This window comes from Desarmillaria tabescens (assembly GCF_030435595.1).
Source record: "Desarmillaria tabescens strain CCBAS 213 chromosome Unknown EV420scaffold_104, whole genome shotgun sequence".
Classification (NCBI taxonomy): Eukaryota; Fungi; Basidiomycota; class Agaricomycetes; order Agaricales; family Physalacriaceae; genus Desarmillaria; species Desarmillaria tabescens.
Window position 1 is genome coordinate 105407 of NW_026848403.1, and position 26539 is coordinate 131945.

Consider the following 26539-nt stretch of genomic DNA (forward strand, 5'->3'; position numbering starts at 1 on the left):
CTGCTCAAGAGAAGAACAAGGACGTCTCCTTCCACCTTTGGACTGCACCACGTTGTGGACGACGTTTACGAAGATGACGACAGCGACGAAACATCTTCGATATCAAGTTCTGAAGAGGATTCTGATTCATCTGCATCCGACAACGAACTCTCCCCCCAATGGCGCCATCGGAGTCAAAAGAAATTTCCACCTCGTGCCCGCCCCACTTCGTGAGTCTGTTGTCATGTCTTTGTGTTATCTTCTTTGAAGAAAGTCGGCATAGATCATCTTTGATATCTACTCATGTCACTCCAAAGTCGCCGTCGAAGGCCCTGTCAGAATCAGAACAGCGACAGATGGAAGAAGCCCTGGCGTCTATACGATTACGGGCTCGACATAATGACCCTTATGAAGATTGGGAAAGAAACGTTCGGCGAGAATCTTTCGTACGTATCCAGTTCCGTTGCAAGATGACCTAGCTAAACTATAATAGCGAGCAGCCCGGAAAAATCACACCACTTCCCAGTCACTCCTTCACGATGCTCAAGACAGTGCCAAACGACAACAAATGGAACTACTCCAGGCGAAACACGCGGAGGAACAGCGCGCCGTTGATGCGAAACTGTCCGAATTGTGGTCTAGACATCAGCAAAAAGAAGCTGTAATGCGTCAACAGTGGAAAGAACGACAGGATACATTGTGGAAACGCATAGATGCGGCAATTGCTCTAGACGCTGGGAAAGTCAAGAAGAAATTGGAGGAAGAACAGCGTATACGTGATGAGGAGCAGAGAAAGATTAAAGAGGCCGAGCTGAAACGACAGTTGGAAGAGGAGAAGAAACGTGCAGACGAGGAGAAGAAGCGTCAAGAGGAGGAGGCTGAGAAGAGGAAAAAGGAGGAAGAAGAGCAGAAGGAGAGGGAGGAAACGGAAAGAGTAGAGGCCGAGAAGAAGGCTAGGCAAGAAAAACTCGAGGCACAGAAAGGGACGAGAGAACAATTGGGCATGAGTACTGCAGACCATGATTGGCGCGAGGCCAGGAAGACTCTACAGGTGAGACGTTCTCCGGTGTTCGGTTTTCAGCTGACTGTTCTATGATTTTGTTAGGCGCTCAAGGCCGAAGTGCTTTCTGTGGTTAAGAACAAGCACGGGAACTCAGCGGAGATGAAATCGACATGGGGTACCTTTCGTCGTCAAATTACCCCCAAGATGGGACAGTTAACGCATGATGAGGCTACTATTAACCGCATTGTAGGTTTCAGTATGTACATCCCGTGTCCTAAATCCGCTAAGGGGATATCATAGACAACACAGCTCGTCCAAATTATGCTACCTCCACAAGGACATCATCCTGTCATCTACGCCGCTCTTTTATCCACTCTCGCCAAGGCCATCATTCTCCAGGCTGAAACCGAAGTGACGGCTGAGAAGAAATCCGCTTATCCACTATCTAAAGTCGCGTTCAACCTCCTTGAGAAACTCGACGGTTTTAACCAGGTCTTCTGGGCGCGAATTGTGGCTCGGACTGGGGGATGGGCTGTGCCTACTCTCATCGGTGATCGCGACTGGGATGGGAAACCATGGAGCAACGTGGTCGAGAAGAAAGCGATGGGATATCGGCAGCAGACAGCCGACAACGGCGATCTTGTGTGGGAGACTGAGGAAATGTACATTTTGCGACTAAACGGGGTTATGAGAGTATACTTTGGTGTACTGGCGATTCAACCACAAAAGGGCCCGTTGAATGGGCCCATGTGGCGGACGCCGATGTTTTGGGTGTGGATCGCTAGGCTCCTTGGCTCAGACGGCGGAGGACGGGCTATGCTGGAACGGGCAGTGGGAGCGGAGCTTTTGGCTAGTACGTATCTCGGTGCTTTCACTCCGCCTACTGACTAAACTTATTGGTATAATGGCAGCTGGCTTGTCTGTTCTCGGATCCGATGCTAAGGATATGTGGGGTCAGCAGTTTGTGAAAATGTTGGCGCTTATCCATGAAGGCAGTACCACGGGGATGGGCGATGGCAAGAAGATTGGGGGTAGTACTACGGAAGGTTCTGCCGCAAGAGCGAGAGTCTTACTAGAAGTGGAGCGAATTATGGGGTCATAGGTACGAGCTGAGCTCTATCACTGGACCCCTCCTTTGAGGGTGTCTGACTGCCATTTCACGGTGCTGTTCAGATATATTTAGATTTGTGTAATCTAGTCCATCGTGAACTCAATATGTGCATAGCGACGACGGATATAACGTCCTCTTTGAGCTTAACATTCTAGACGTCAAAAGCTCCCTGGGTCACATTGACAAAGAGCGTCTATTAGAACTTCCCGAATCGTCTTGAAAAAGGACCTCTGAAGCTGTTGCCCTATCTATAGCTTGTATCCACAATCATACCCTAGGAAATGGAAGCGATGGCGTGCTGATTACAGTGGCCCGAGTGACGACCATCTGACGCAAGTTTAACGCAAAAGCGCCTGTGGCCCATATGATTCTGAATGCAGTTGGAGTGGCATGAATGAAGACGTTAGATTGACCCTTGTACTTATGGTGCCAACCAAGGAGGGTGAAACGAAGATAGCGTACTGCCTGAGGGCGCTGTAGTAGGTGGTATACAGCATTCCGCGGTGTGTTCTTGATTTAAATATGGAACCACCCCAGATAGCTCTGTTGAGGGTCGTCCCCTCTATTTACAAGGTTCAAAGCATAGAAGTGCGTGGTTAAAGCTAGCAAGAAGTTCATTTCATTGAGCATGAGTTCGTCTCACAAGGGGACTTGGCAAATGAAGGGGTAGTAGTACCGTGACAGTCTCGCCCAATTCTCGTTACAAGCAAATGTGGATATCTCAATAACTTGAAGTTCGAATCACAAGTCAGCCCTTGATTCGTGACTTAACGACTAGTTTAGTCGCCCATAAATTTCCCCACTTTAGGCAATCACTATCGACTATTTTACGTTAGGAAGATGCGGGGCGCCTAAGGGCGGCTATCAGCACTTTGGTCGATACCATGCCTCGAGATTGGAATTCTATAGAACGATACAAGAAGTAAACATTCTTGGTAGATAAATAGCGAGTAAGAGTAGTAAGAGTAGTAATAAAGAAAAGAACGGCGATGTCTACGCGGAGTAGGACCTGCCTACGGAGATTCACACTAAAAAATGTCCATAAACTATCGTCCCATCGGCATAGTTACTTGGATGAGTCAAACTCGACGTCGATATCCATTGGTTCCTCTTCAATTAGGTCCAACTTGAAGGGTTTTTCTCGCGATCCAGGTGGAGCTGACGGACCAGCCTCGACTTGAGGCGTGTTTTGACGCGTAGGAACAGGCGTCAACTCCTTCCAGTCTTAAAGCGCCCCATCGTGCATCGACGGACCCGCTATGGGACCAGCATGGAATGATTGGGGAGTGTTTTCGCGCGTAGGAACGTCGGGTGTCAATTCCCTCCAGTCAAGTGCCCCAGGTTGCGTCGACGGACCCGCCACTGGACCAAGCACCGGCGTATTCTCCCTCATCGGCGGCCCAGCGAACAAATCGACTAGAGTAGGCGTGTTCTGGCGACTACCGGTAGGCGTGTGCGGCAAGGGTCCCAGACCCATACCCAACTGCATGGCGATCACCGACTGGCTGCGTGCCCGAACCCGCTTGCGAGGCTTCTCCCTCTTGGCATCCAACGAAACGCGCATGTTTTTCATCTTGCCCTTGTCGGTGTTGTGGGCCATCTTGTTCCTGCTCTGACGTCGCTCGAACAGATTCAGAGTCTGAAAGGCCTCCTCAAATACTGGAGCCTCTTGTTCCATAGACTGTGCTCCTGCCAAGTTGTTCCTGGTGACCTGAGTAGATGAGCGAGCGAGGATGGGATTCCTAGACGAAGTAGACTGGATGGACTGTCGATTGGCCACATTCTTGGGCCCTGCATCGCTTGCGGGAATGGTTGCTTCCTTGCCGGCCGATACAGGTCCTAGAGACACAGCAGAAGCCACACTAGAAGAGAATAGTCTCTTTGCGGAAGGGGCCGAAGAAGAGGGGGTGCTAGAGGGATCGTCGTCGCCTTCATCTTTAACCTTCTTGGTCACTTTGATGGGCTTCAAAAAACGTTTTCTTTTTCTCCTCGATGAGTTGAATTTGCGCGTGCGTGGCTCATAAAACCGGGAATCAATATGAGGACCAATGCGGCTTGAGCGACGAAGGCCTTGGTACGCCTCAGCAAATGTACGTGTGGCATCGGAACGAGTCTGTACAGGCATGGGAGATGAGAGGGAGAGGGAGAGGGAGGCTGGGAAGAAAAAAAGTGAGTGGTTAGCGGTTAGCACGTACAAGGGAGAAAAGGAAAAATCTATGAATGGTCCCAACCTATGCAGGTATGCTTTATATATGTTCAGAGCTTGTTAAGGGGATTTGGAAACTTCGCGAGCCATTTTGTGCCTTCATTGTTCGAAATAGCAGGTGGCACTGTTGAAATGAAATATATTTAATTGAATCACGACAAGACAAGATGTCGTTACCGGATTCATGGTACAATCAGCCTTTTGCATACACAATGGTCTTACGTCGACCCTGATATACAAAGGACCGGTCAATGAAAAGACAAAGGACCATGCAAGAGGGGCCAATGTTCACTGTTGTTGACGCCGTTTGAAAATGTGGGCCCGTAACTCGCTTGAACGAGTGGCCACCGGCGGATGTTCGAAGAATGGTTTCATTCGGTTAATCCTTATCCGCCAGTGAACCAAGGTATCTACTATCGTTCCTGCAAATCAAGCCAAATCGAGTGAGTGCAGAGATACACATCTCCAAATGGAAAATTCTCTCAAATGAGCTTGATTCAGCCACCGGGAATCGCAGCAATGAAGCTTCCGTTCAATCCTTCGAAAGCTCAGACGGTCCTGCTCCGTTTCCAGCATGAACTTGGGACCAGCATCAGAGCGAGTTTTGCATAGTTCATAGGACTGGGTTGCGTGAAAACGAGAGGTACTTGAGTTCACCTTAGTTGCGAACAACGTTCACGAGAAAAGGGGAAGCCGACGTACCGAAACCAAAGGTTTTTCTACATCCAGACTTCCACCATCGCGGTCAGCCCTCTCGGTCAGGGAAGAAGTACCAACTTCCTCCTTGTTCCATGGCGAAAAATGCGACAATGGCAAGGTCGCTGTTATAAAACGATCAGCAAGCCTCGGATATGCTCGAAACAAGAAGTCACCCCTGGAGACCAGAGTTCAAAGATATTTTCGCCTTCCTGGTCGCAAAGTTGACATTGATTATCTTCTGATTCTGCGAAAAGAACTCCAAATGACGAGAAGCGTTGCTTCCAGACCCCAAGGCTGTTTGACACCGTCCGAAATTTTTATAGGTAGTCAAGGTGCTTGGCAGGATTCACGAGGCATGAGTGGCGGCTACTGACAGCACGAGCAAGTAGTGAGCATCTCTCAGGCATTGGTAAAGAGATGAGGAAAACAGCCGTGAGCAGGAGTAGTGGAAAATTTGAAACTGACGTTCGAATCCCACGATCAGAATATGTACCGGTTTGTGCCGGTTTGAAAGAGTCAAGTGGGACCCATAAGCATCTACTATCATGGCACGACTGTCGGGCGCGTCTTGCACCTCCTCCTCCCAAATTTCAGAAGAATATCGAGTCACCAATAGCGTTCGAGGAAGACACTGTTCTACACGTGTATTATGAAATGTTAGACGTAGAAATTTTCTTCGTCTTCGAGACCGATGATAGAGCCTGAGGACGTACGCCGTTGCTATGATAATCATGCATCCGGCAAACTGACAGCGAACACAACGTTGCCCGTACCCTCTCCCAAGCATATAAAAGACTTAGAATTTCTACCAGCATCCTCAGCACCAACATGTCCGCCCCCGAAACTGCTACCAAATTCTCTTCTGCTGAAACCTCCTCCGTCGCTGGTGGACAGCTCGTCGGTCGCTCCAACAAGAGCGCCGTCGCACTCAAGGAAACTTTGAAGCTCCGTTTGGACCTGAACCTCGAGGTGGAGATCGCCATCCAGGCCAAGGTCAACGGCGACATCACCCTCTCCCTCCTGTAAGTGACCTTTTATCTCGAGCGTCCTGGTGCTGACCGTTCTATTTTCAGTGAGTAAACGCGCTCGCATCAGAGAGATAGTATTGGAATGTGACCCTCGGGTTGAGGTGAGATTTGTCGTTCAGAGTCCCGTTCGTTTTCAGGATCTGATGTGAAGCCAGGACAACCCATCTTTTGTACCTTCGTTCCATCTTCCTTGCATCCATATGATTAGTATTTACTGGTGTTCAATGCTTAGTACATACGAAATATCAGGGTTTTTAGGGTTCATACAGCGAGATCCTGAATATACGCACGCCCAAATGAAAGATCAATCTGCCGTGTACCAATGTGGTCAGATCATGAGTAGTCACTCAAAGTCAACTGGAATAGTTGTACTCAAACTCGCAAGGAAAATTTACTATTGCAAGGGCTGTCTGAGAAGCCAAAAAATTCACAGCGCAGTGCTTACCATTTTTGAGGTGTGCCCTGCGATCTCTCTAGCTGGGAATCGAACCCAGCCTTTAAAGCCCGTTAACGCGCTTCGCCGATATGCCAACAGAGAGCTGAATGGGTCTAGGGAAACTAGCTTGACATTACCGCAAATTCGTTTACGTGATGGCTTCACCGCCTGCGAGCAAACGCGCTTTCAATTGTTGAATAGCGAGTGCCATCCATCCTGGAGCTATGCTTTGATTTAATTGAACGACTCTAACTGGTAAGCTGGATGTCAATATCATGTTATGTTCCACACTGCTCTACAACGAAAACGTACGTCTCTTCAACAAACGATGATTCTCGAGCGGATGCAGGCCATGTAGCCCTATAATTTGAACGCTGAGAAGTCTGTGATTAGGGTCAAATAAATGAAGAATGAATGCTCAACGACTAACACCAGAGATAATCGACTGTCGAGTCGTAGAGTTTCTGAACTTGAAGGAGAGACGATCCTCTGTAAACGGTAGACATATCAAGGGACATCAAATGAACAATCCTGGATGAAGAGCAATGCCTAGAGATGGATGAATGAATAAAGTTCCTAGGTTCAGTTTAGTACTGAGATGAGAAAGAAAAAGAATTGCGCAGGATACACCCTCCCGTATTCGGGAGGGTGTACGCTGCGATCTCTCTGGCTGGGATTCGAACCCAGCCTGTGACGTCCGTGCCAGCACGCTTCGCCAATACACCAATAGAGAGCTGAGTATATGCAGTGTCGCCCCAGTCTTATTGTCGTAGATTCGTTTATGTAAATGGATTCGCGCTGGCAAGCGACGTCTTGGGGTTAATAATACTTCAAACAGGAAATTGCACTGCATAGTGTCCCGGGACATACTGGATCTCTCTGTCGATGCTGTAGAAATATCACTGTTATTCTTTTTTTGAAGGAGTCATTCATGAAGCGTTCAAAAATAAACCAGAGCCACAGTCGTTGTTCATTTGCCCAAATTCCGTGTTTCGTTAGAGAAGCTAGCATTGGCATCACAGTGATCAGATAGCGTATAAGAGCTTGCTTCGTGTTCAAAGAGAATAATAACGAGGGATCAGAGCGCGCAAGGCTTTGTTAGAGTGAGAACGAGATCGGAGAACCTTCAGTATAATCTCTGGCAATTCTAAATGCGAATACCGTGCGAGAGGTATTATATGTGAAGAAAGGAAAGTCCCAGACACCAGTAGACACCCAGTGAGCATGCAATCAAGACGGAAAATGCAATAGTGACGGGCCTTGATTGCCACCGGAAATCCCCGAGATTTGACAAATTTGGCCACACTTACCAACGACCGCCATGCAAGGTGAACTTTCAACATTCAATTTCGAACGCCCCCGATTACTGCCAATATTTCGAACGAGATACATCTAAATAGTTGCTCTTTCGCCCATCTGCTTGGGACGCCTTCAGAACCACTTGCTCCTCCACATGTGACGTCCAAATTTCCAATCTTTGCGAGGATGTAAAACACTGCTTTGAACCGTAGACTTCGCTGTCTTTCAATCGTCTTTATAACACACGTCCTGTCTCGCATTCGTATGTGACTGCATGGATGGCTTTGGCGCATAATTGGATCAGTGGCTGGGGTGTGTTTGATTGATACGATTAGTTCAATTCAATGCCTTGGAATCGAAGCTCTGTGGGCGCTTAAAATCGTACTCCGTACTACACGAGGCCTTCTCTGTACTCAACACTCACTTTCAGCGTGATCCCTGCATACTGTAGAGTGAGCTCACCCTACTCTTATAGCCCTTCTCCTTCTCATTCCGTCTGCCAGACAGAACAAATCAACAATGGTACGGCCTGCCGCAATCAGAGGGTTGGTCATCGGAAACATCGTGGCATTGACACCCGTCCTTGGGCTAGTCTTCAGTGTCTTCGAAATACCTTGTGAGCGATACCTTACTTCCTTTCAATGGGCAAGCAGTTCTGAACCGATGTCGAGGGCGTCCTTTTGTTTTCCCCTTTGCAATATATGTGACGTATCTGGGCGCCTACGACAAGCCTCTGCCCAGCTGGTTCATAAAAGCATGTGCTTTAGTGTACACCCCCTTTTCAGCCCTCTCCCGTGTTCGAGTTCAGCGTCTCTTCATCGAAGACCCCGGTGTCATAGCTCCATGCTGGTTTTCACGGCGAAGCACCGACACTTTTCATGTCCTCGCCCAAACACTCCGTATCATCGTTCTCATTATTCTGGCTCCCATTTACATCTATATCCCACATTCAGTCTACGTGCAGATATCAAACTTCGCCAGCTCATCTTGGGCCTTTGAACTGACGTCTACACCTGACGCAGTATTAACCACCGCTCCAGGCGGCGGATCCGGTGTATACGCCCCCACTGGCTTTACTCCGCAGTGGTTGTTAATGGTTGAGATCGTAGACGGCACCATCGCACTGGTGACGCAGGTCTGCTGGTCGGAGGAGATCAGAAACAAGGGATACACAGCACTGAGCTATCCCATGGAGAGTGCAAATGTTTTGTTCAGAGAAGCCGGTTTGAAAGTGCAGGACCCGCCCACTGAGAAACGCGCTTTCTCCTTAAAGGACCGAAAGCGTATCGCTGAACGGCTTCTCATCGAATACTGTTCTGCGACTCGAGACGCTGGTAACCGCACCGAGTATATCTGGCTCGACGAATTTTGCCTGTCCGACGAACACCTGCCAGACGATACCCCAGAACGGTCCAAAGAACTCGGACGTCTTCCCGATATTTTCCGCAATGCGTCTCAGGTTGCCGTCTTCTGCCATGAAGAGGGCTGCGATCATAGCTCTATTTCGTGTATTTGGGGCACCCGTCTCTTCACGATCGGCGAGATACTACATGCCGCGGCTGTCATTCGTCTCACGCGGCAGAAAGACGAGAACCACCCGCATGCACTGACAACGCTTGCATACCGAGAGCCTGCTCGCGTATTCCGTGAACGTATGCAGAGCAAGGCCGCATTGGGGAACCGCTGGCACTTGTACGCCATCATGCAGCACTCTGCCAATGCCGGCTCCGTTGCATGGCAGAATGCCATTCACGCCCTCGTAGTCGAAGCCATCATTCGAAATCGTCAAGGCGGGTATGAAGAAAACATGCTCGGGAGGGCACTGAATGGGCTACTACCCCGCCGCGCGCGACTTGAGGACCTGAAAGGAGAAGATGGGTGGGCAGACCTTGCGTGGTTGCTGGAGTTGAACCAAGGATTTTACAACGCAGCGAGTTTGGCAGCGGTGTGTCGATTGGGGGATGGCAGTTGGCTGGGTCCTCCTATTGAGCCTGTTGCGGGGAATGAAAGGTTGGAACCGGTTGTTCACGCGTTTCCAGTGGGAGTTCCCGACAGATCGGGAATTAAGACACCTCTCAGCATCATTGGCAGCCAAACGATAGGGTTGCGAGCCTCTTTGGAAAGAGATTCGTTCGGACTATACACCAACGAGGACATGACTGGACTAGCAGGGTTGTCAGTGGGCATCCTTGTTCTGGTTTGGTCCATCGGGTTGTCTAAAGGAAGGAGCGACCCATTTCTTGGCATTGAGATCATTTGGCTCGGCTCTATCTCATTCGCTATCTTGGAAATGCTAGTCGGAACAATTTATCTGCAGCGGGATGGATGGATATTCCTCAGCGACAAAGTTTGGGGACGCGCGCCTCAGCAGCGCCTTGGTGAGCAAGACCCGAAGCTGGCAAAGCTTATCACATGGGGGAAACGTCAGCTCATACCGAGCTGGAGCTTCTCTGATGAAAAGCCGAGCAACGGGACCCTGGTGGATCTGAATAGCCGCGTCATGGTCAAGGTCTTGGTGACTGACATACCGAACGCAATGATCATACTTGCAATCCATGGTAGCGGGGTGACTTCCATGTTGGTAGACCGCAAGGAGGAGCTGCATGAGTTCGTGAGGAAGGTTGGGATGTGTAACGTCCCGCCGTATGTCCTAGCGCAGACGGTCCGTTCGGGGACGATATGCGTTGGAATCCCTTCTGATAAGAAGAAATGATTTCTTCTGGGTTGGCTCGCTAGATAATACGTGCATGGATATGTTCCTCGTGAATGCTGGCATTTGGTTTACTGACGATCCCTGGATTGCATGCAGATGGACGATGAAGATAAGTAAGCCGCATCCAATGAGTTTAACTGCTGACCCGACTTTGGCGTCGATGTTGGAGAAAAGCCTCCGCTATCGGTCTAGTTATAGATCTATTCCATGGTGGTTCTATTCATCAACGCCGGAATCTTCCAATGACAAGAACGTGAAGTAGTGGTTTCTGTACACGATGGAAGCATCACCCTATCATGGTAATCGTAAGCACTGCAGATGTAGGTGTTAGACCATGACCAACTAGATTCGGTACCATGAAAGCGCGTTATTCATACTCGTCTTCACCGGGGACCACGAAACCGCCAACTCTGTGATCACGCAATTTGTCCGAAACTCCATCGCCGCCGACGCATCGTAAGAAGACACAAGCGCGTGAGCATAGTGGCGTTGATAAATTCAGAGCCTTTCCCTTTACGAGAAAAGCGGTGTCGTAACTAGAAGAAACCATTGAAATTTTACAAGCCTCAAGGCAAAACTAAGGCTCACGAGTCGAAAATCTGAATCTTCTAGGCGTAGGGAACATCTCTCTCATCACGCTTCTGCGAAAAAAAAAGTCTGATCCAGACTCAGGGCTGCTTGACATCTTCCGGAATATTTCCTGGTAGTCAAGGCGTTTACTCGTGTTCTGTGAGAATTGACAACAATCGGGCACGGCCGAAGCCACCGGTGGCGAGAGGGAAAAGACTGCGAGTGGTGGGAAATAATGAAGGATGCTGCGACAAGAAATTGGAGTCATCATTCTCACGGTCAGCCTGGACCCACAATCACCCACCGTACAATTTTACCGCGGCACGGTGAGAAACTGACTCGTTCATGTTCATCCGACACCATCCTATCAGCGTCCATGAATCACCTTCTCCCGCGGGAAGAGTCGATTACGAGATAGGATTGGTAGGCGCAGAAAGCTTCTTCACCTTCGAGGCCATCCAGGCAGCCGTTATGATCATGCATCCGGGAAACGGACAGCGAACATAACGTTGCCCGTACCCTCTCCCAAGCATATAAAAGACTTAGAATTTCTACCAGCATCCTCAGCACCAACATGTCCGCCCCCGAAACTGCTACCAAATTCTCTTCTGCTGAAACCTCCTCCGTCGCTGGCGGACAACTCGTCGGACGCTCTAACAAGGGCGCCGTCGCACCCAAGGAAGCATTGAAGCTCCGTTTGGACCTGAACCTCGAGGTGGAGATCGCCATCCAGGCCAAGGTCAACGGTGACATCACCCTCTCCCTCCTGTGAGTGAACTTTCATTTTCTTGAGCGTCCTAGCGCTGACTGTTTGACTTTCAGTGAGTAAATGCACTGGCAATCGAGAGATGGTATTGGAACGTGATCGTAGGGTTGAGGTGAGATTTGGCGTTCCAAGTTTTATTCGCTTTCAATAATGTCGCGAACCTAGGACAAATGCCTTCGTTCCATTCTTCTCTTTTGGATTAGTATTTACCGGTGTTCAGTGCCTAGTACACACAAAATATCAGGGTTTTTCGGGGTTCCATACATTAAGATTTGAATACACGCACGCTCATCTGAAAGTGAAGAATACACCGCAGTAGACAGATCGCAAGGGTCGTACCGCTCAGAAAATAAATGACTCAAAATGCTTTCAATTTGATCGTAAGAAATAACAATTAAGCAGCCTTTGGTTTATAATTAATAATATGACAATCCCTTGCCGTATATTCCATTTTGTCCAGATGAAGGCGACCAGATGATATCCCAGGGCTCTTCAAGTGCACAGCAGAAGTAGAGAGAGAAAGAAGTCAGCGACAATCAAGCAAGATGGGGGTTTTTTAGACCATGCAACAACGCTAGCATTCGATGAACACTTGCTGATATCAACGTAGGCGCCCGCAAAACCGACCCTTCTACGGGTCGTGGCGCCCACGAAAACAGTAATGTTATGAGTCTGAGGTAGCGTGGGCTGGTATTGTGAAAGGCGTTACGTTTTGGCATCGTCCAGCAACATCAACTTAGCACGCCTATGTTAGCAAAGGAAGAAAAGACAAGAAGAGGTAAGAGACACACCCATCAGCCCACTGAACCGCTTGAACATCCTCGGTATCTCCACCCTTTGCGCTCCCGCTCAAGATACGGTCCAAGCAAGCCTGCTCCAGGGGCGCCGTCGAGACACCGCTGCTACACCTTTGGGCAAATGCACTTGCACAGGGAGCGTCAGCGAATCAAAGACTCGGGGTACATGCTAAATTGGTGTATGGAGTGGTATTAATGTACAATTGAATGGAACAGAGAAAGGCATCACAGTTCTTCAAAAGTCAAGCCCAGTGAAAAGTCGGTCGAGCCACACTGAGCCAAATCAAGCCCAGGGGAATGATCGCTGGGGCTCTATTCCGCTCGCCATGGCTTCGAAATGTGAACCGTTTACCAGCTCAAATCGAGCTGTTTCGAGCTCGGTATGTCGTTACCATAGGGTTCCGTTAGGCTTCGTAGGGCTCGATTTCTTTGCTATTAATATGTATAGAACCACATCGCTACTACATACGCTGAGTAGCATAACCCTTTCCGTTCTGCCCACGGCTAGCCCTGTCCTGCTCGGATACCCCAACCGCATTTCGCAACGTGAAGATAAAAGTATCGAAATAGACTGCACTAGAAAATGTTAAATCAGTCTACAATGACGGAAAAGATGATTCAAGGGCTACTCACGAAGTCGAAGCCAGCTGGAATGGTGGCAAGCGAGACCTGTATAAGATTTGGCTTAGCGAGCTCAGAAATACACGCATATATGGAATAGAACATACCATGGCTACACCCATAGCGATGCCTAGACGGCTTATGGAGCGACTGTACACATGCTAAACATGAAAAAAGAAAACATACAAGAGCGCAATGAGACGTACCTCAAAGATATCCAGATATCCTGCAGCTCAAACCAGTCTTCTGAGGACGTATTGCTAATGCGGGTGTCCAAACAAGGCGCATATATCCACCTTGCGCGGCAGTTTCAGTCTGTAGCATCGTATCTGCAGGTCTTCGCATGTGCTGCCCAGTGAGAGACCAACAGTAAGAGGCTACGAAAGCAAGTACGAAGCCACATCCCAAGATAATACAGGATCTGGGTGTAGAGCGACAACGAGGACGGCGAACAAGCTCGAACACGATGGGTATGGTGGTGGTAGAAAAGAGAGAGGCGTTAATCACGTCACTGGATAACATGCACGTGGACGGAACCGTTGACTTTAAGTTTAAGTTTAAGTTGCCAATTTTGGCTCACGATATTCGGCGCGTTTCAGTCAATCATCGGATTCAGAGAGATTCTACTCTGGTAATTCTTGGATGTGCGAATGGAAGAGGCGAAGGTTTGGAGTTCAAAGCCTTCTTGTATGACGCCGCTTGATCCGGCTCGACTACGCTATATGGTAATTTCTGCAGCTTGATTTGGCTCAAACCGGCTCGACGGAATTTTCACTGGGAGTCAAGTCTGGTTCTTCATCTCCTCCGCAGCTCCTGAACCATCCCCCTAATCAACTGAGCATTAGATGGAGCTGAATATGATCAATCAAGACATACCTAGTTCTTCATCATGTTCTTCTAGCCATTTCGTGTATTCTGCGAGCACCTCCTTCATTGCGGCCCCGGCCCCGGCCCCAGCTTCATATTCTTTTTCGCAGGCTTTCCGAATTGAGTGGTCCACCTAGAGGGATATCCCGCCAGCCGACACCTTTCAGAGCAGAAATACATGAGTCTTGCCCAAAAGTCAAAGATTTCGAAAGGTACCTTTGGCCGGGCTGCGAAAATGCGAAGCTGAGGAGATGAATAGCATAGATGATTTGCGCCAGGGGTACATACCCCCCAGTTGTGATGGTCAACCGAAATTGGGTGCTCTTCTGGCGCAGACGAAACCTTCGAATCAGAGCTTGAGCGAGAAAGTGAATCTGATCCTAAAGTGATGGAAGAGGGTACTTGAGTCGCAAGTTGGATTTGTGCTAAGGAAAGCAGCGTGACAGTGTGACTCGGACCTGGTCCGACAGGCCCCGCCTGAACCGCACCTACGCCATTCCTACTAGGCCTCTATCTATAGTCGTTCATTAATCATTTCTAAAAGCTCTCCGCAGCAGTACAAAGTATCGGGATTACTATGCGATGATACCTATCATTGCTATTCACTCTAGTCTATCGTGATCGTTCAGCATGAGGACGTTTACTTAACATCTTCAAACCCTCCCGCTCTTGTATTGAAATCCCATCAGACTCGGCTAATAGGCAAGATACATATCACTCTCTGATACAAAAACACTATTGATGCGCATCTGATATTTTGATGTTCACAGCATGCCACCTGCGACTTAGGTTCGAGTTATAATAGACTGTTCACATACAATCTTCCCAACGTTCTTACCGCACGCAAGTAATGCCTTGTACACTGCCGGTGTGTTCTTGTCTCGTTTACATCCTTCTATTGAAGTCAACTGCCGTCCATGGAAAGCTCGTCAATGTTACTATCGACGATCAGAGCCCCTCTTTGTTTTATTCTGACCTCTGGGAGGTCGGCGGGAGTTCGTGCCCAGGTTGCGCCGCAGTACCTAATGCGTCGCAGGCTATCTACGGAACATGGCATGATTCCACAGTGAGTTCCCTCTGTCTATTGGCTCAGGATATCGTTCGTTTATATCTGTAAGTAGCATTATGCAGACAACGAAACTAATCCTTATCCGACACCCAACGTATCTGCATCATTCAACGGTGAGTGTCACTTTCTCATAAAATACTAAATGAATCTTGCTGACTTAGATATATTAGGCACGGCCATCTATGCGATATGTATCCTCACTAGAGCCGCAGCATGGAATTCAGATATGAGCTTCTACATCGATGGCGACTTTGTTGGCGAATTCGTGAAAACTCCTCCCGGAGAACTAGGCTACGATTATAATTACACCGTGTATTCCAATACTTCTATCCCCCCTGGTCAACACAGATTCACACTCCAGAACGGACGTGTCGGCGCACCAATGCGAACATTAACACTTTTCGATGCTATCGTGTACTCGTATGTCAATCATTAGTACTTGTGCTACATAAACGCTCACTGGCTTTGAAAGCTACGACGATGGTCAACCTGACCACAACAACTCGGATATTGGTACTACCACCACAGACACGTCCACAGTAAGCCCGAACACGGGCTTCATCGTTGGACTCGCTCTTGCTGGGGTTCTTGCCATGTTTTGGGGTGTCATTGCCTTTATTCTATATCGGCGACAAAGGAGACACAGTTCGGAACCCAACCACTCGCACCCTCCGATAACGCCTTTCGTTTCGGCTGATCCTCATACACAAACTGCTGCTGTATCCTCTATCAGCAATCCTGGCAACTGCCGGCCAAAGCCTGACACCCGGAGACAGGACCATTGTACCACCCTGTCTCCACATCGTCTAGATGTTGACCCTTCATGTACCAGAGAAGCGCCACCATTGTACGAGCCTATGGCTGACTAGGCCCTCTGGCGTGGGGAACTAATAGAGGAGATCGTCACGGGCGGATGAAACAAATACTATCTTGAAGGTCCTCAGATTTGGATTCATCCTATATGTATTTTCAAGATGACTTTATTGCACATGTGTAAGATTTGGACAATATACAGAATCTGGAAGCACCTATTAGAAGGTGGAACAAACACGTCCTCCGGGGGAATCGACGCCAGCATCTTACTCAAGGTCAGAGTTTGCATCTACATACTGAAGAGAGTAGCAGAGAGCCTTATCGCTTCATTTCAGTGTAGTTGCGTACATGGATTCGTAAGGCGTTCACGAGCATGGCAAAGGTAGCGGGCTTCTGGATGCCATGAGACCGGTAGAATATTCTGCGAAGGATGTGGCTGCATTGGCGACATTTGGTCAAGCTGGTTTTCCCTAAGAAGTGAGCTGAGTTTCTAGGGTAAGCTTCGAAGGTGAGACTGACTCCTTACGAGACTGCTAGGAAGATGTGTCTTCTCGTATTTTCCTGGTTTTGAAATCTGGGATACATGGATGTCGAGATGTACCACGGTCCGATTCTAGAAGGAAAGCCTCACCGACAGATGTCATAAACTCTGGCGTCCAGCAAGGATTTTCAGCTGTGATGCGGAAATTTACAGTGTTTCTCGGCGGCCATGCTGGGGGTTGCAAAATGTAACAGCTGAGTCGTGCCCGAGATGGGAAATTTGGACCTACAAAGATCCATATGTCTTTGTATAAGCAACGTAAAGGCGCCGAGAGGAGACTTGTCGAATACTTCACCAAATTGCGCGCCACGTCCAGCCAACATACGACAGCCTTCGTACTGGGTTATGAAATAGCACCAGCCTAAAAATTGTTTACGTGCTTAGCGCCTTCCTTTGCTGCACGAGTTTCTACCTGATTGAAGATCAAGTCACTACAACGAGGCGGCAGCATTATGGATAGTTGAAAATAATGTTGAACGTACCTAGAGATGTCGAATCCCACATAAAAGAAGAAAGTGACTTCGTCATTCTCAGCATGGTCAGCCTGGACCCACAATCACCCACCATATAAGTTTACCGCGGCACTGTGAGAAACTCTTCCAGACGCGTTCATGTTCATCTGCATCCGACACCGTCCTATCAGCGTCCATGAATCACCTTCTCCCGCGGGAAGAGTCGATTACGAAATAGGATTGATTGGCGTGGGGAAAGCTTCTTCACCCTCGAGGCCGCCAATGCCGTTGCTATGATCGTGCATCGGGCAAACGGACAGCGAACATAACGTTGCCCGTACCCTCTCCCAAGCATATAAAAGACTTAGAATTTCTACCAGCATCCTCAGCACCAACATGTCTGCCCCCGAAACCGCTACCAAATTCTCTTCTGCTGAAACCTCCTCCGTCGCTGGCGGACAACTCGTCGGACGCTCTAACAAGGGCGCCGTCGTACCCAAGGAAGCTTTGAAGCTCCGTTTGGACCTGAACCTCGAGGTGGAGATCGCCATCCAGGCCAAGGTCAACGGCGACATCACCCTCTCCCTCCTGTAAGTGAACTTTAGACTTCCTTGAGTGTCCCAGTGCTGACCGTCCGATTTTCAGTGAGTAAATGCGCTCGCATCCGAGAAATGATATAGGAACGTTGCCGTCGGGTTGAGGTGAGATTTGTCGTTCAGTCTCGTTCGCTTTCAGTAGCGCTGAACCTGTCGCAGCCTAGGACAAATGCATCTCCTGTATCCTCGTTCTGTCTTTCTCTTTGGATTGGTATTTACCGGTGTTCAATGCCTAGTACATACGAAATATTAGGGTTTTTGGAGTTCATACGCACGCTTGGCATCTGTAAGTATGCAAAGAACGATTGAAAGTATCCAGGTTGAGTGTCTGTCTTTGAGTCGCACAACTTGCAAGGAATCACCACTGTCAGGGCTGTCCGAGAATTTCTGCTGTGCAGTCTGACACCTGATCATTGCTGGGGTGGTCACGATAACTTTATACAATGAAATTTTTGAACAATTCTGTCAAAAGTAATGTAAGTAAAAGCCGACATTTCGCTGCTTACAGTGATGTATTGGAAGACAACTGCGATGATCAATCAGGGCTAAGGTGGCCAAGTGTTCTTCAAGTCTACCCGCGAGAACTGCTGCCGCTGAACTGCCAAAAAGACAGAGCCGTACGACCAGTTGTACCGCGGTGTGCTCTACCGGCTTCTAAGGAAACGGGAGATTCTCAGAGCCGCCAGATCCCTCCCCCATATATGTCCGTCGTCAGGTGCTCTACCTTGCTCTTCCTCCTCCTCCTTGTCCGGTGACTGGGAAATAATACAAACTCAAAAACCTTCATTTTGATCCTAAGAAATAACATTTAAGCGGCCGCCGGTCTATAATACAACAAATCCTCACCGTGTATTCTTTGTGTCTAGATGAAGGCGATCAAACGATGTCCCAGAGCTCTTCGAGTGCACAGCAGAACTAGAGAGAAAAAAAGTTCAGTGACAATCAAGCGCAATAGGGGCTTTCCGTACCTTGCCGCAAGCAACACTAGCACTCAGTGGGTACTCGCTGATACCTATTTTTTCGTCGACGTAGGCATCCGCAAAATCATCCCTTCCACGAGCCATGGCTCCCACGAAAACAGCAATGTTATGAGTCTGAGGTAGTGTGGGTAGGTATTGTGAAAGGCGCTGGGTTTTGGCGTCACCCGACAGCGTCAGTTTAATCGTGTTGGGTGGGAAGTGGTCGACGACGGGATTTTTGATGACTTTTAATAGCTTCTCTGGACCATTGACACCACGAATAAACAGTTTGTGGAGTAGTTGGACTGAGAGAAAGTTCATTTTAGTAAACGAAAACAAGAAAAAAAGAAAAGAAAAAATAAAGTACGTACCCATCAGCCCGCTAAATCGCTTGAACGTCCTCGGTATTCTGACATGCGGATTGACTTCGATGAGCACGCCTTTCGCTGTATGGATGTACACTTGAAGAAGGCCAGCTTTGTTTAAGGGCGAATCCAGGAGAGTCAACAGACACTAATCGCACAAAAAAATTTAACCATCAGAGATCACAAATGACAGACTAAAAAAATACGCACCTGGTGAGTAATATCGGGCCTAGCATCTGCAATGTCTCTTCCTGTCTTGGCGAGGATACCCTGGTGGTCGTCGCAGTTGAGCAAGGTATACTTGACGTCGCCCTCGCCTCCCTTACCATGCCTGCCGCCCTTCGCACTCCCACTCGAGATACGGTAAGCTTCCAAGCAGGCCTGTTCCAGCACGACAAAAAGACGTCGTTGAGACGCTGCTGCTGCACCCTTAGGCACATGTGCCTGCACAGGGAGCATCAGCGGGTTAGGGTTGGGCACGAAGGGCACTGCGGCTGCTTTGAGCGGTGTCGTTCCAGCAATTTTCTTCGTCCTGGATGTAGGAAGTGGTCGAATAGGCCTATCCGTCGTCGTCCTCGCCCTTTTCATGATAGTGACTCCAGCACTGCTACCGCTCCCCTCCTCGTTCATCCTCTCATCGATCTCATCGATAGTCTGCATATCGTGCACCTGTTCCAGTGACCTACGGATAAGTTGTTCTGTCGTTGACGTTGCAGTAGGTGTGCGACAAGGTTAGATTCGGTCGTGGTGTTGGTGTTAGTGGTATTGGTGGTGTAGTGAATGCGACGCGTATTGGTGCAGAAGAAAAAGAGGTGTTGATGACATCACTCGGCTTACTCGGTCCGCGTGCATCCGTTGTTTCTTCAAAGTTCCCCCGAGAGGTCAAAAAAACTAGTTCAAGTTCTCTCAGAAATTAAATAAACACAATATGGGAAACGAAAGTCATGGAACAAAGGTACCGTGTCAAAATTGACAAGTAAAGCATTCTCAGCGTCATTCTAACTGAAAGGATTAAAAGAAGTACGATAACTTGAAGTCTATCATCCACCATAGAGGATGACTCAATCACCGCTGAGAAAGACAGGAAAAAGAGGCGTATTTGAGTGTCAGTAGATTGTTTCGAGACTCGAGAAGAGTTCAAGGTTCATGGTAGCCAAAGATATATGTGGATGAGGTTAGAATAAGGTCATTTTACAAAGGCATACCGTGCCAGACCATTGACCGGTGACCAACGAGCCAACGGGATGTCGAGTGGAAAATAACAACGCACATTATTCATTGAAAATACATTCAGTCGCAACATAGCGCATCGGCAGTAGTCTCACAGTAGCGGAGGACCAAAAAGTCACAGCGCCTCCCTTCCCATCTTTAGGAGGGTAGGCGCTGCGATCTCTCTAGCTGGGAATCGAACCCAGCCTTTGAAGCCCAATTACCGCGCTTCGCCGATATGCCAACAGAGAGCTGAATGGCTGTAGAGAAGCTAGCTCTACATTGCCGTGAATTCGTTTATGTGATGAATCCACGCCTGCGAGCGAACATGCTTCAGATTGTTCGAGGGCTGAGACGATGCAGTATACACAAAGAAGTATCTGCACCAGATCTATTCAAAGATGAACTTTGTCAGGGAGGGAGGAACCTGGAAGGCATGGTTTTGATAGCCGCGATTAACCGAAACAAGACAGGCCGCTGATTCTGGTGTAACCCTAAAAGCTGAATGTTCAAGCTGAAGTTTGTGATTAGGAACAAGTGAATGAACGGTGAAATGTTTTAATGATTTGCACCAGATAGACGACTTCTGAGTCGCAGTGTACAGTCTTGAAACTTCTGAACCTGAAGCAGACGCAATTCTCTATGAACGGCAGACATATTAACGAATATCGGACGAGGAGACCTGTATAAAGAGTACTACCTAACGTTGGATGAAGAATTCTTCATGCTTCAATTTCCAAGTACCAAGATGACTAAGTAAAAAAAATCGCGCAACATACACCCTCCCGCATTCGGGAAGGTCCATGCTGCGATCTCTCTGGCTGGGATTCGAACCCATCCTGCAGCGACCGTAGTAGCACGCTTCCCCGATACACTAATAGAGAGCTGAGTATAGCTGATGTCGGGGGTCCATATCGCCGTGGATTCGCTTATGTAAATTCATCTGCGACTGCAAGCGAATAGAGGGATGTTGCCAGCATCTACAGGGAACCGCGTAGTGAGTTGAACTGCAGCAAACTTTCTCTGTGTCAATGAAGCAGAAACATCCCAAACATCCTTCAAGTTTCTCAGTGAACGATTAAACCAACTGAGCAACAGCCGCTATTCATTTACCCAGACATTGTATGTCGACAGTAGATTATAGAGATGAAGCCAGTTTTGGTCGGAGTACAGCGACAGATTCGAGGAGTATGCTTGACGTGTCACGTCTCAGAAGAAAGGTGAAGACAGATGGTTGGCAATACGACCTGTGATGGAGACAAGGAGTCAAGCAAAGACAAAAAAATCGCAGTCTTCAATATTGCCTCTAGCAAGTTTTATCGCTATCGAAAGCGCATGAGACGGGTCGGATATCCGCGCTCAGCTGAAAGTAAGCTCGAAGGAAAGTTCAAAATGCAGCTGACCGCGACCCGTGAACAAGGAACATGGTGATGTAATAGGAAGTGCGCCACCGGACTGTTCCGCCCTGAGCTTTGATTCTTACTATAACCCAGACTTTTACTTGTTCAACGTATCGTTCAATCCCAAACCTTCCAATTAGTGCCCGACATTTTAATGGGGTTCGTATAAATGTTTGCCCTCGAGCCCGTCTGAAGAACTTTGAAATGCTCAACCCGTTGAATCGGCCCCTTTGTCAATGGACATATTCTAATAAAGGTTGCAAAGGAAGTCAGTAGCAAGACTACACCAAATGAGGATATGGATGTTCTGTTCCGCAGCTCATTTCAGGACCCATGGTGCTAGGAGATTGAATTGGAAATCAAAGTTGATCCAAACTACCATGACCTCACCAACACAAAGCGCCGTCCGATGGTACCCTCCCTCGTTCGATATACGGGTTGAACAAGTTCCCGTTCCAGAGTACGTTTATCTGATTCAAGTCTTTCTTTGTACGAGCTGAAGTTGGTATCTATAGAATCAACGAACCAGATGATGCGATCGTGAAAGTAAAGGTGAGACCGTCTACTTGCAGCCTCGAATCCAAGATGCCCGTACTGATTGGGGATATAGTTGGCAGCTCTCTGTGGTACGCCGCCCGCTTCTTTCATATCGGACAGCCGATCAATGATTGTGATCAGGGAGCGATCTACACATCTATCGAGGACATGCGGGCATTAACAAAGTGTGAGTAGGAAGAATAGCACAGCAAAAGCTCGCCTCTAACACGAACAGCCATATCTGTGGACACGAGTTCATCGGCGAAGTGGTGAAACTCGGCTTGAGCTATGGAGGACAAGCCCAAGGGCGCCCAGACCTATACTCGAACTTGAAAGTGGGTGACAAGGTCGTCTCTCCTTTCACCGTAAGCTGCGGTGAATGCAGGTCAGTTCGATAAATTTTACATTCGAAGCTTTGACCAACGATATACCTCTCCAAGTGTTTGTCGGCTGGGATACACTTGTCGATGCCCTCACGGCGCCCTCTTTGGTTCCCCGGCACTCGAAGGAGGCCAAGCACAATATGTACGCGTCCCAAAGGCCGGGGGAACGCTCTACAACCTCAGTGATACCAGTTCATGGTCTACCTCTCTATCCGATAAGACTGCCACCGCAGCCCTCGACAAGATATCTGAGAGTTCGCTTGTCCTTCTCGCTGATATCCTACCAACTGGAGTATTCGCTGCCATGCAGGCTTTGAGCCATCCAAAGGTCCTGACGGCACTCACAGGAAGGCCATGTCCGTTGAATTTCTTCCCGTTGAAAGATCTCCCTTCCAAGCAAGACGCCCTGGTACAAGAGGATAGGACCCTCACATTTGCGATTGTGGGATTAGGTCCCGTGGGGATATGTGCAGCAGTCAGTCTGCTTGATCTGCTTTCCGCTGGACAGTACCCTTTCCGCGTTGTCGCGATCGATCCCATTGAGAGCAGGAGAGAGAAGATGCAAGCTGTTTACTCAAAGATCTCTCCGGATGGAAGAGGCTCGGGAGAATTCATCGTTGCGTCCGATCGAAGATGCCAAGACCAAGGTTCAGGCTTGGACTTCTGGTGTAGGATGTACGGCTGTGCTCGAGGTGGGTTGAAGTCATCGTGTTATACTCGAAGCTAACATATCATACCCAGGTGGTCGGTAATAATAGCGCGCTGAGCCTTGCCTATGACCTCGTTCGAGACTTCGGTGCTATCATATCCGTAGGAGTTCATGGAGCAAACCAAGTTCCATTCACAGGACGACAGCTGTATAACAAGAACGTATCCCTTGAGTTTGGAAGATGTCCTGCCCGTACCATGTTCCCTCCTGCGTTTGAGTTGTTGGGTGAGAATCTATGGCATTGCCATGATTGTTATACTCACAAACGTTTCACAGCGAAGCGACAAGACGTGTTTGGAGGCGTCGGTGATCCTAGTAGCCTAGTCGACAGGATTGCTGGATTTGATGAAGCCCCGGAAATGTATCGAGCCTTCGAAAAGGGGGAAGTTGGAAAGGTTATCTTTGACCCTTGGAAATAATTCTCCAGTCTGTAAAGGCAAACGTGGTGCAGGTATCACACTTCATGGTATTGTTTATTCTACTATGTGCACCAGACTTTGAGCGAAATAATAGCCGGACCATCTCTTTGAAACGGGCGATACTCTAGTAGAATAGTCTAAGGGATTAATGCTTGCCGCTTATGAGAACTAAATGGAGGTATGTTGGGTAGATGTTGTAAGTACTCAGGCGCAAGGTGGTGAACTCTAACGTGTTGGATTGGCAAGCCAATTCTGACGGCTCAGCGACCCAAATGTTAAGCAGGTGCCGGCTAAGAGATTTGTAGCTGGCACAGAGGATACGGGGAACCAGAATCAGAAGACGGTGACGCTATCTCAGATTGCTTCAAATATGTCGCGGTTTCCAGAGGGTAAGATATTTACTCGTTACTCCTCCAGAGTAATGAAAACCTTGATGTGGTGTGGGGAAGTAATGTCCTATTCCAATGCTGCCAGTAGGAGATTGAGGAATAGATTTGTATTTTGCTGTTACAATTCATAGCGACACGTTCATACTAATTGTACCGACTAGACATGCCCCTGGCCCTAAAAACTGTAGCGTACTAGTAGAAAAGGAGTATAGCCTTGCATTTTAGTTTCGCACATCTTGGTCGTCCTTTAAGCCCAGATGATATTTCACCCCCGTCAAAATAGCTTCTATTGAGGGCTTTAGCCCACAGTTTCTGATACCGGTGGGGTTGCGTACGAAATCCAAGGTTTTGATACACCGGGGATTCGGGCCGGTCGGTTACTGGTAACTTAACTCGCTGGAAAGGTTTTAGTAGCCTGGCAAGCTGCTTTATTAGATACTTACTCTTTCGGGAGCAAAGTCAAAATAGTCGCGGTGTGTTCTCCGTAACACTCGTACGAATGAACCCACCGCGATCTCCCTGGCTGGGAATCGAACCCAGCTTTCGAGGCATATTTAAAACGCTTCACCAGTAAACTAACAGGGAGTCGAATATTTGGACTGGTCACTCGTTATCAACGTACTGTAATGGATCAATGCTCTTAGTTTCGTCAAACTGGATAATTATCATCGCTGCACGGCGCAATGCTGGCACTCGGGCGCACCAGATGCAGGTATAGAAGTGTGGGACTACGCACAATGAGCTCGGTTCCTCGACTCCGAACACGTAGAACAGTGAAAGATTGTTCCCCTAACAGACATCGCAAAGCACCGTTCGATGGTACCCTCCCTCGTTCGGCATACGAGTCGAACAAATTCCCAATCCAGAGTACATTCACCTCGCTCTATACAACTCGGAATTGAAATCAGTATCCACAGAATCAACAAAAGAGATAACGCGATCGTCAAAGGAAAGAGACGACCTATCTGCGAGTTCGAAGATACCCATATTGGTCTGAAATATAGTTAACAGCCCTCTGTGGTACGTCATCTACAAAGTGCATATCCTTCGTGAGGTATCAATTCAAAAAAACAAATTTACTCGTTAAGTAGGTGATGATATTCCTCAGATGGAACTATTTTTCACCCACACAATATATTGCTTAAGCTACTGCCGCAATCATAAAACCAGAAAATGGGTATCAAGTAACATAATAAGATACCTTACGATGAATATATACAACACGGACAACATGCCCCGAAACAAGACGTATAATAAATATTCCATCGTAAATGTACCAGCATCTGAAATCATAATCAAAGGTAAAAGGACTTGAATGAAGAGAAGACAGAGTGTGGATTATTAAATAAAGAGGTACAGCTATACGCTTACATGCCGCCGTACGCATCCTCGGGGTCATACACCGTGTAGACGGTGTCGGGCCTCTTGGAACCTACAGGGGCGGGGTTCCGGGAGGCTACGGCAGGGTCATTGGCAATAGGATTGGACTGCGCGGGAGCCGAAGCAGCCTGGGAGGTGAGAGGAGACGTAACAGTGGGCTTCGCATCTCCTGACGAAGGGATGGAAGACACGACAGCAGATTGTGTCATGGAGGAATCATGAGAAACCTCCTGAGTGGGTGTGGTGACAGCAACACCAACGGCATCGGCGCTTCCAACAGACGGAACCCTGTTCAAGTCTACGTACTGCGCTTCCTGCTGCTGCTGGAATGGATCAGCGTGATATACCTGGGAGGGCTCCCTATTGAGCTGCACCTCGTTGGCCATCTGAGAAGGTTGCCTGGTCAAGTAGGCATCGTGGCTGATCACAGATGGATCCCTGCTATACGCAGCCGCCGCGAAAGGATCGTTATCGAAGCCACCGGAGGGAATGTCCATTTCATTGAAAGGCCCAGGTCCCACGATCTGACCTGGAGAGAAAGAGGTGGGCGAAGTCGGCTGCTGCGGACCATATCCATACTGAGGCTGAGTGAACGAAGCGGGGCTGTTATTGACGTGACGCTCAATCATGGTTGGAGGCCTCAGATGACTGTTCCATCCTGAGCCACCACGGCCGGAATCCCCTGACATTGAGATATCGTCATCCAGGAGTACAGCCGAGCTACGGAACTGGGATGCATCAAATACATCCTTGTCCTCTCTGTGGCGACGCCAGCGGCGCTAATACAATGTGAATGAGAAGACTGATGAGAAGAAGGGGGGGGGGGGGGGGACTTACAATGAGGAATCCAATGACAATTACAACAAAGGCAATACCGACTAAACAGCCAATACCAATACCGATGATAGTGCCTGTGCTCATACCGGTGTCAGCGCTGGCCGTAGAGCTGGCACTCGCACTGGCACTCGCCAACGAAGACGAAGACACATGGGTGGACTTGGTTACTGTCTCAGTCGTGAGAACTGAAGAATGGCTAGAAGTGGTCGTGGGATTGTAGTTGGTCACAGCCGTCTATCACACAGATTAGAATCGATCCAAATCGAATGAAAATACACGGACGGTAGCAGTCGTGATTGAACTGGTGTTACTTGCTGTAGAAGCGCTAGTGGTTCGACGTAGTGCTACTGCTTGAAAGTAGTAGAGGTGGCCGAGGTAGATGATAT

At 48.5% G+C, this 26539-nt stretch overlaps 12 protein-coding genes across 12 annotated transcripts; 8 read left to right on the forward strand and 4 right to left on the reverse strand.

The window, feature by feature from the left end:
- Positions 1 to 186: 186 nt before the first annotated feature.
- EV420DRAFT_1587216 (GLE1-like protein-domain-containing protein) lies at positions 187 to 2239 on the forward strand. The gene is made up of 4 exons (XM_060474839.1): positions 187 to 1030; positions 1085 to 1228; positions 1283 to 1835; positions 1894 to 2239. The coding sequence occupies exons 1-4, from the start codon at positions 548 to 550 to the stop codon at positions 2082 to 2084; spliced, it is 1371 nt and encodes a 456-aa protein (XP_060322711.1). The 5' UTR covers positions 187 to 547; the 3' UTR covers positions 2085 to 2239.
- A 920-nt stretch (positions 2240 to 3159) lies between these two features.
- EV420DRAFT_1486931 (uncharacterized protein) lies at positions 3160 to 4218 on the reverse strand (the record flags this gene model as incomplete). The annotated part of the gene is made up of 2 exons (XM_060470465.1): positions 3160 to 3317; positions 3348 to 4218. 2 exons carry the CDS (start codon positions 4216 to 4218, stop codon positions 3160 to 3162), a joined length of 1029 nt encoding a protein of 342 aa, XP_060322712.1.
- A 4318-nt stretch (positions 4219 to 8536) lies between these two features.
- EV420DRAFT_1236865 (uncharacterized protein) lies at positions 8537 to 8944 on the forward strand (the record flags this gene model as incomplete). Its single annotated transcript, XM_060466592.1, has 1 exon — positions 8537 to 8944. A coding segment is annotated over one exon (408 nt), but the record flags the coding sequence as incomplete, so codon positions are not given.
- Positions 8945 to 8950: 6 nt separating this feature from the next.
- Positions 8951 to 9916, forward strand: EV420DRAFT_1240426 (uncharacterized protein; the record flags this gene model as incomplete). The annotated part of the gene is made up of 2 exons (XM_060466623.1): positions 8951 to 9044; positions 9090 to 9916. Coding segments are annotated over 2 exons (921 nt in total), but the record flags the coding sequence as incomplete, so codon positions are not given.
- On the forward strand, positions 9917 to 10474 carry EV420DRAFT_1280428 (uncharacterized protein; the record flags this gene model as incomplete). Its single annotated transcript, XM_060468205.1, has 1 exon — positions 9917 to 10474. One exon carries the CDS (start codon positions 9917 to 9919, stop codon positions 10472 to 10474), a length of 558 nt encoding a protein of 185 aa, XP_060322715.1.
- A 1144-nt stretch (positions 10475 to 11618) lies between these two features.
- Positions 11619 to 12472, forward strand: EV420DRAFT_1651750 (uncharacterized protein; the record flags this gene model as incomplete). The annotated part of the gene is made up of 2 exons (XM_060478586.1): positions 11619 to 11812; positions 12421 to 12472. 2 exons carry the CDS (start codon positions 11619 to 11621, stop codon positions 12470 to 12472), a joined length of 246 nt encoding a protein of 81 aa, XP_060322716.1.
- Positions 12473 to 13034: 562 nt separating this feature from the next.
- Positions 13035 to 14535, reverse strand: EV420DRAFT_1753370 (uncharacterized protein; the record flags this gene model as incomplete). Its single annotated transcript, XM_060480450.1, has 9 exons — positions 14384 to 14535; positions 14312 to 14322; positions 14105 to 14255; positions 13984 to 14054; positions 13856 to 13946; positions 13525 to 13605; positions 13435 to 13454; positions 13241 to 13378; positions 13035 to 13178 (listed from the first exon to the last, which is right to left on the reverse strand). Coding segments are annotated over exons 3-9 (603 nt in total), but the record flags the coding sequence as incomplete, so codon positions are not given.
- Positions 14536 to 14945: 410 nt separating this feature from the next.
- EV420DRAFT_1280429 (uncharacterized protein) lies at positions 14946 to 15600 on the forward strand (the record flags this gene model as incomplete). Its single annotated transcript, XM_060468206.1, has 3 exons — positions 14946 to 15161; positions 15217 to 15277; positions 15335 to 15600. The coding sequence occupies 3 exons, from the start codon at positions 14946 to 14948 to the stop codon at positions 15598 to 15600; spliced, it is 543 nt and encodes a 180-aa protein (XP_060322718.1).
- Positions 15601 to 17366: 1766 nt separating this feature from the next.
- Positions 17367 to 17869, forward strand: EV420DRAFT_1769887 (uncharacterized protein; the record flags this gene model as incomplete). Its single annotated transcript, XM_060481052.1, has 2 exons — positions 17367 to 17560; positions 17726 to 17869. 2 exons carry the CDS (start codon positions 17367 to 17369, stop codon positions 17817 to 17819), a joined length of 288 nt encoding a protein of 95 aa, XP_060322719.1. The 3' UTR covers positions 17820 to 17869.
- A 665-nt stretch (positions 17870 to 18534) lies between these two features.
- EV420DRAFT_1587267 (Nep1-domain-containing protein) lies at positions 18535 to 19709 on the reverse strand (the record flags this gene model as incomplete). The annotated part of the gene is made up of 3 exons (XM_060474840.1): positions 19101 to 19709; positions 18897 to 19038; positions 18535 to 18830 (listed from the first exon to the last, which is right to left on the reverse strand). Coding segments are annotated over exons 1-3 (888 nt in total), but the record flags the coding sequence as incomplete, so codon positions are not given.
- A 1860-nt stretch (positions 19710 to 21569) lies between these two features.
- Positions 21570 to 23686, forward strand: EV420DRAFT_1587271 (alcohol dehydrogenase). Its single transcript, XM_060474841.1, has 9 exons — positions 21570 to 21959; positions 22015 to 22051; positions 22110 to 22125; positions 22178 to 22223; positions 22272 to 22421; positions 22477 to 23035; positions 23061 to 23111; positions 23161 to 23353; positions 23405 to 23686. The coding sequence occupies exons 1-9, from the start codon at positions 21790 to 21792 to the stop codon at positions 23545 to 23547; spliced, it is 1365 nt and encodes a 454-aa protein (XP_060322721.1). The 5' UTR covers positions 21570 to 21789; the 3' UTR covers positions 23548 to 23686.
- Positions 23687 to 25303: 1617 nt separating this feature from the next.
- Positions 25304 to 26237, reverse strand: EV420DRAFT_1651756 (uncharacterized protein; the record flags this gene model as incomplete). The annotated part of the gene is made up of 2 exons (XM_060478587.1): positions 25304 to 26095; positions 26154 to 26237. The coding sequence occupies 2 exons, from the start codon at positions 26235 to 26237 to the stop codon at positions 25304 to 25306; spliced, it is 876 nt and encodes a 291-aa protein (XP_060322722.1).
- Between the last annotated feature and the right edge of the window lie 302 nt (positions 26238 to 26539).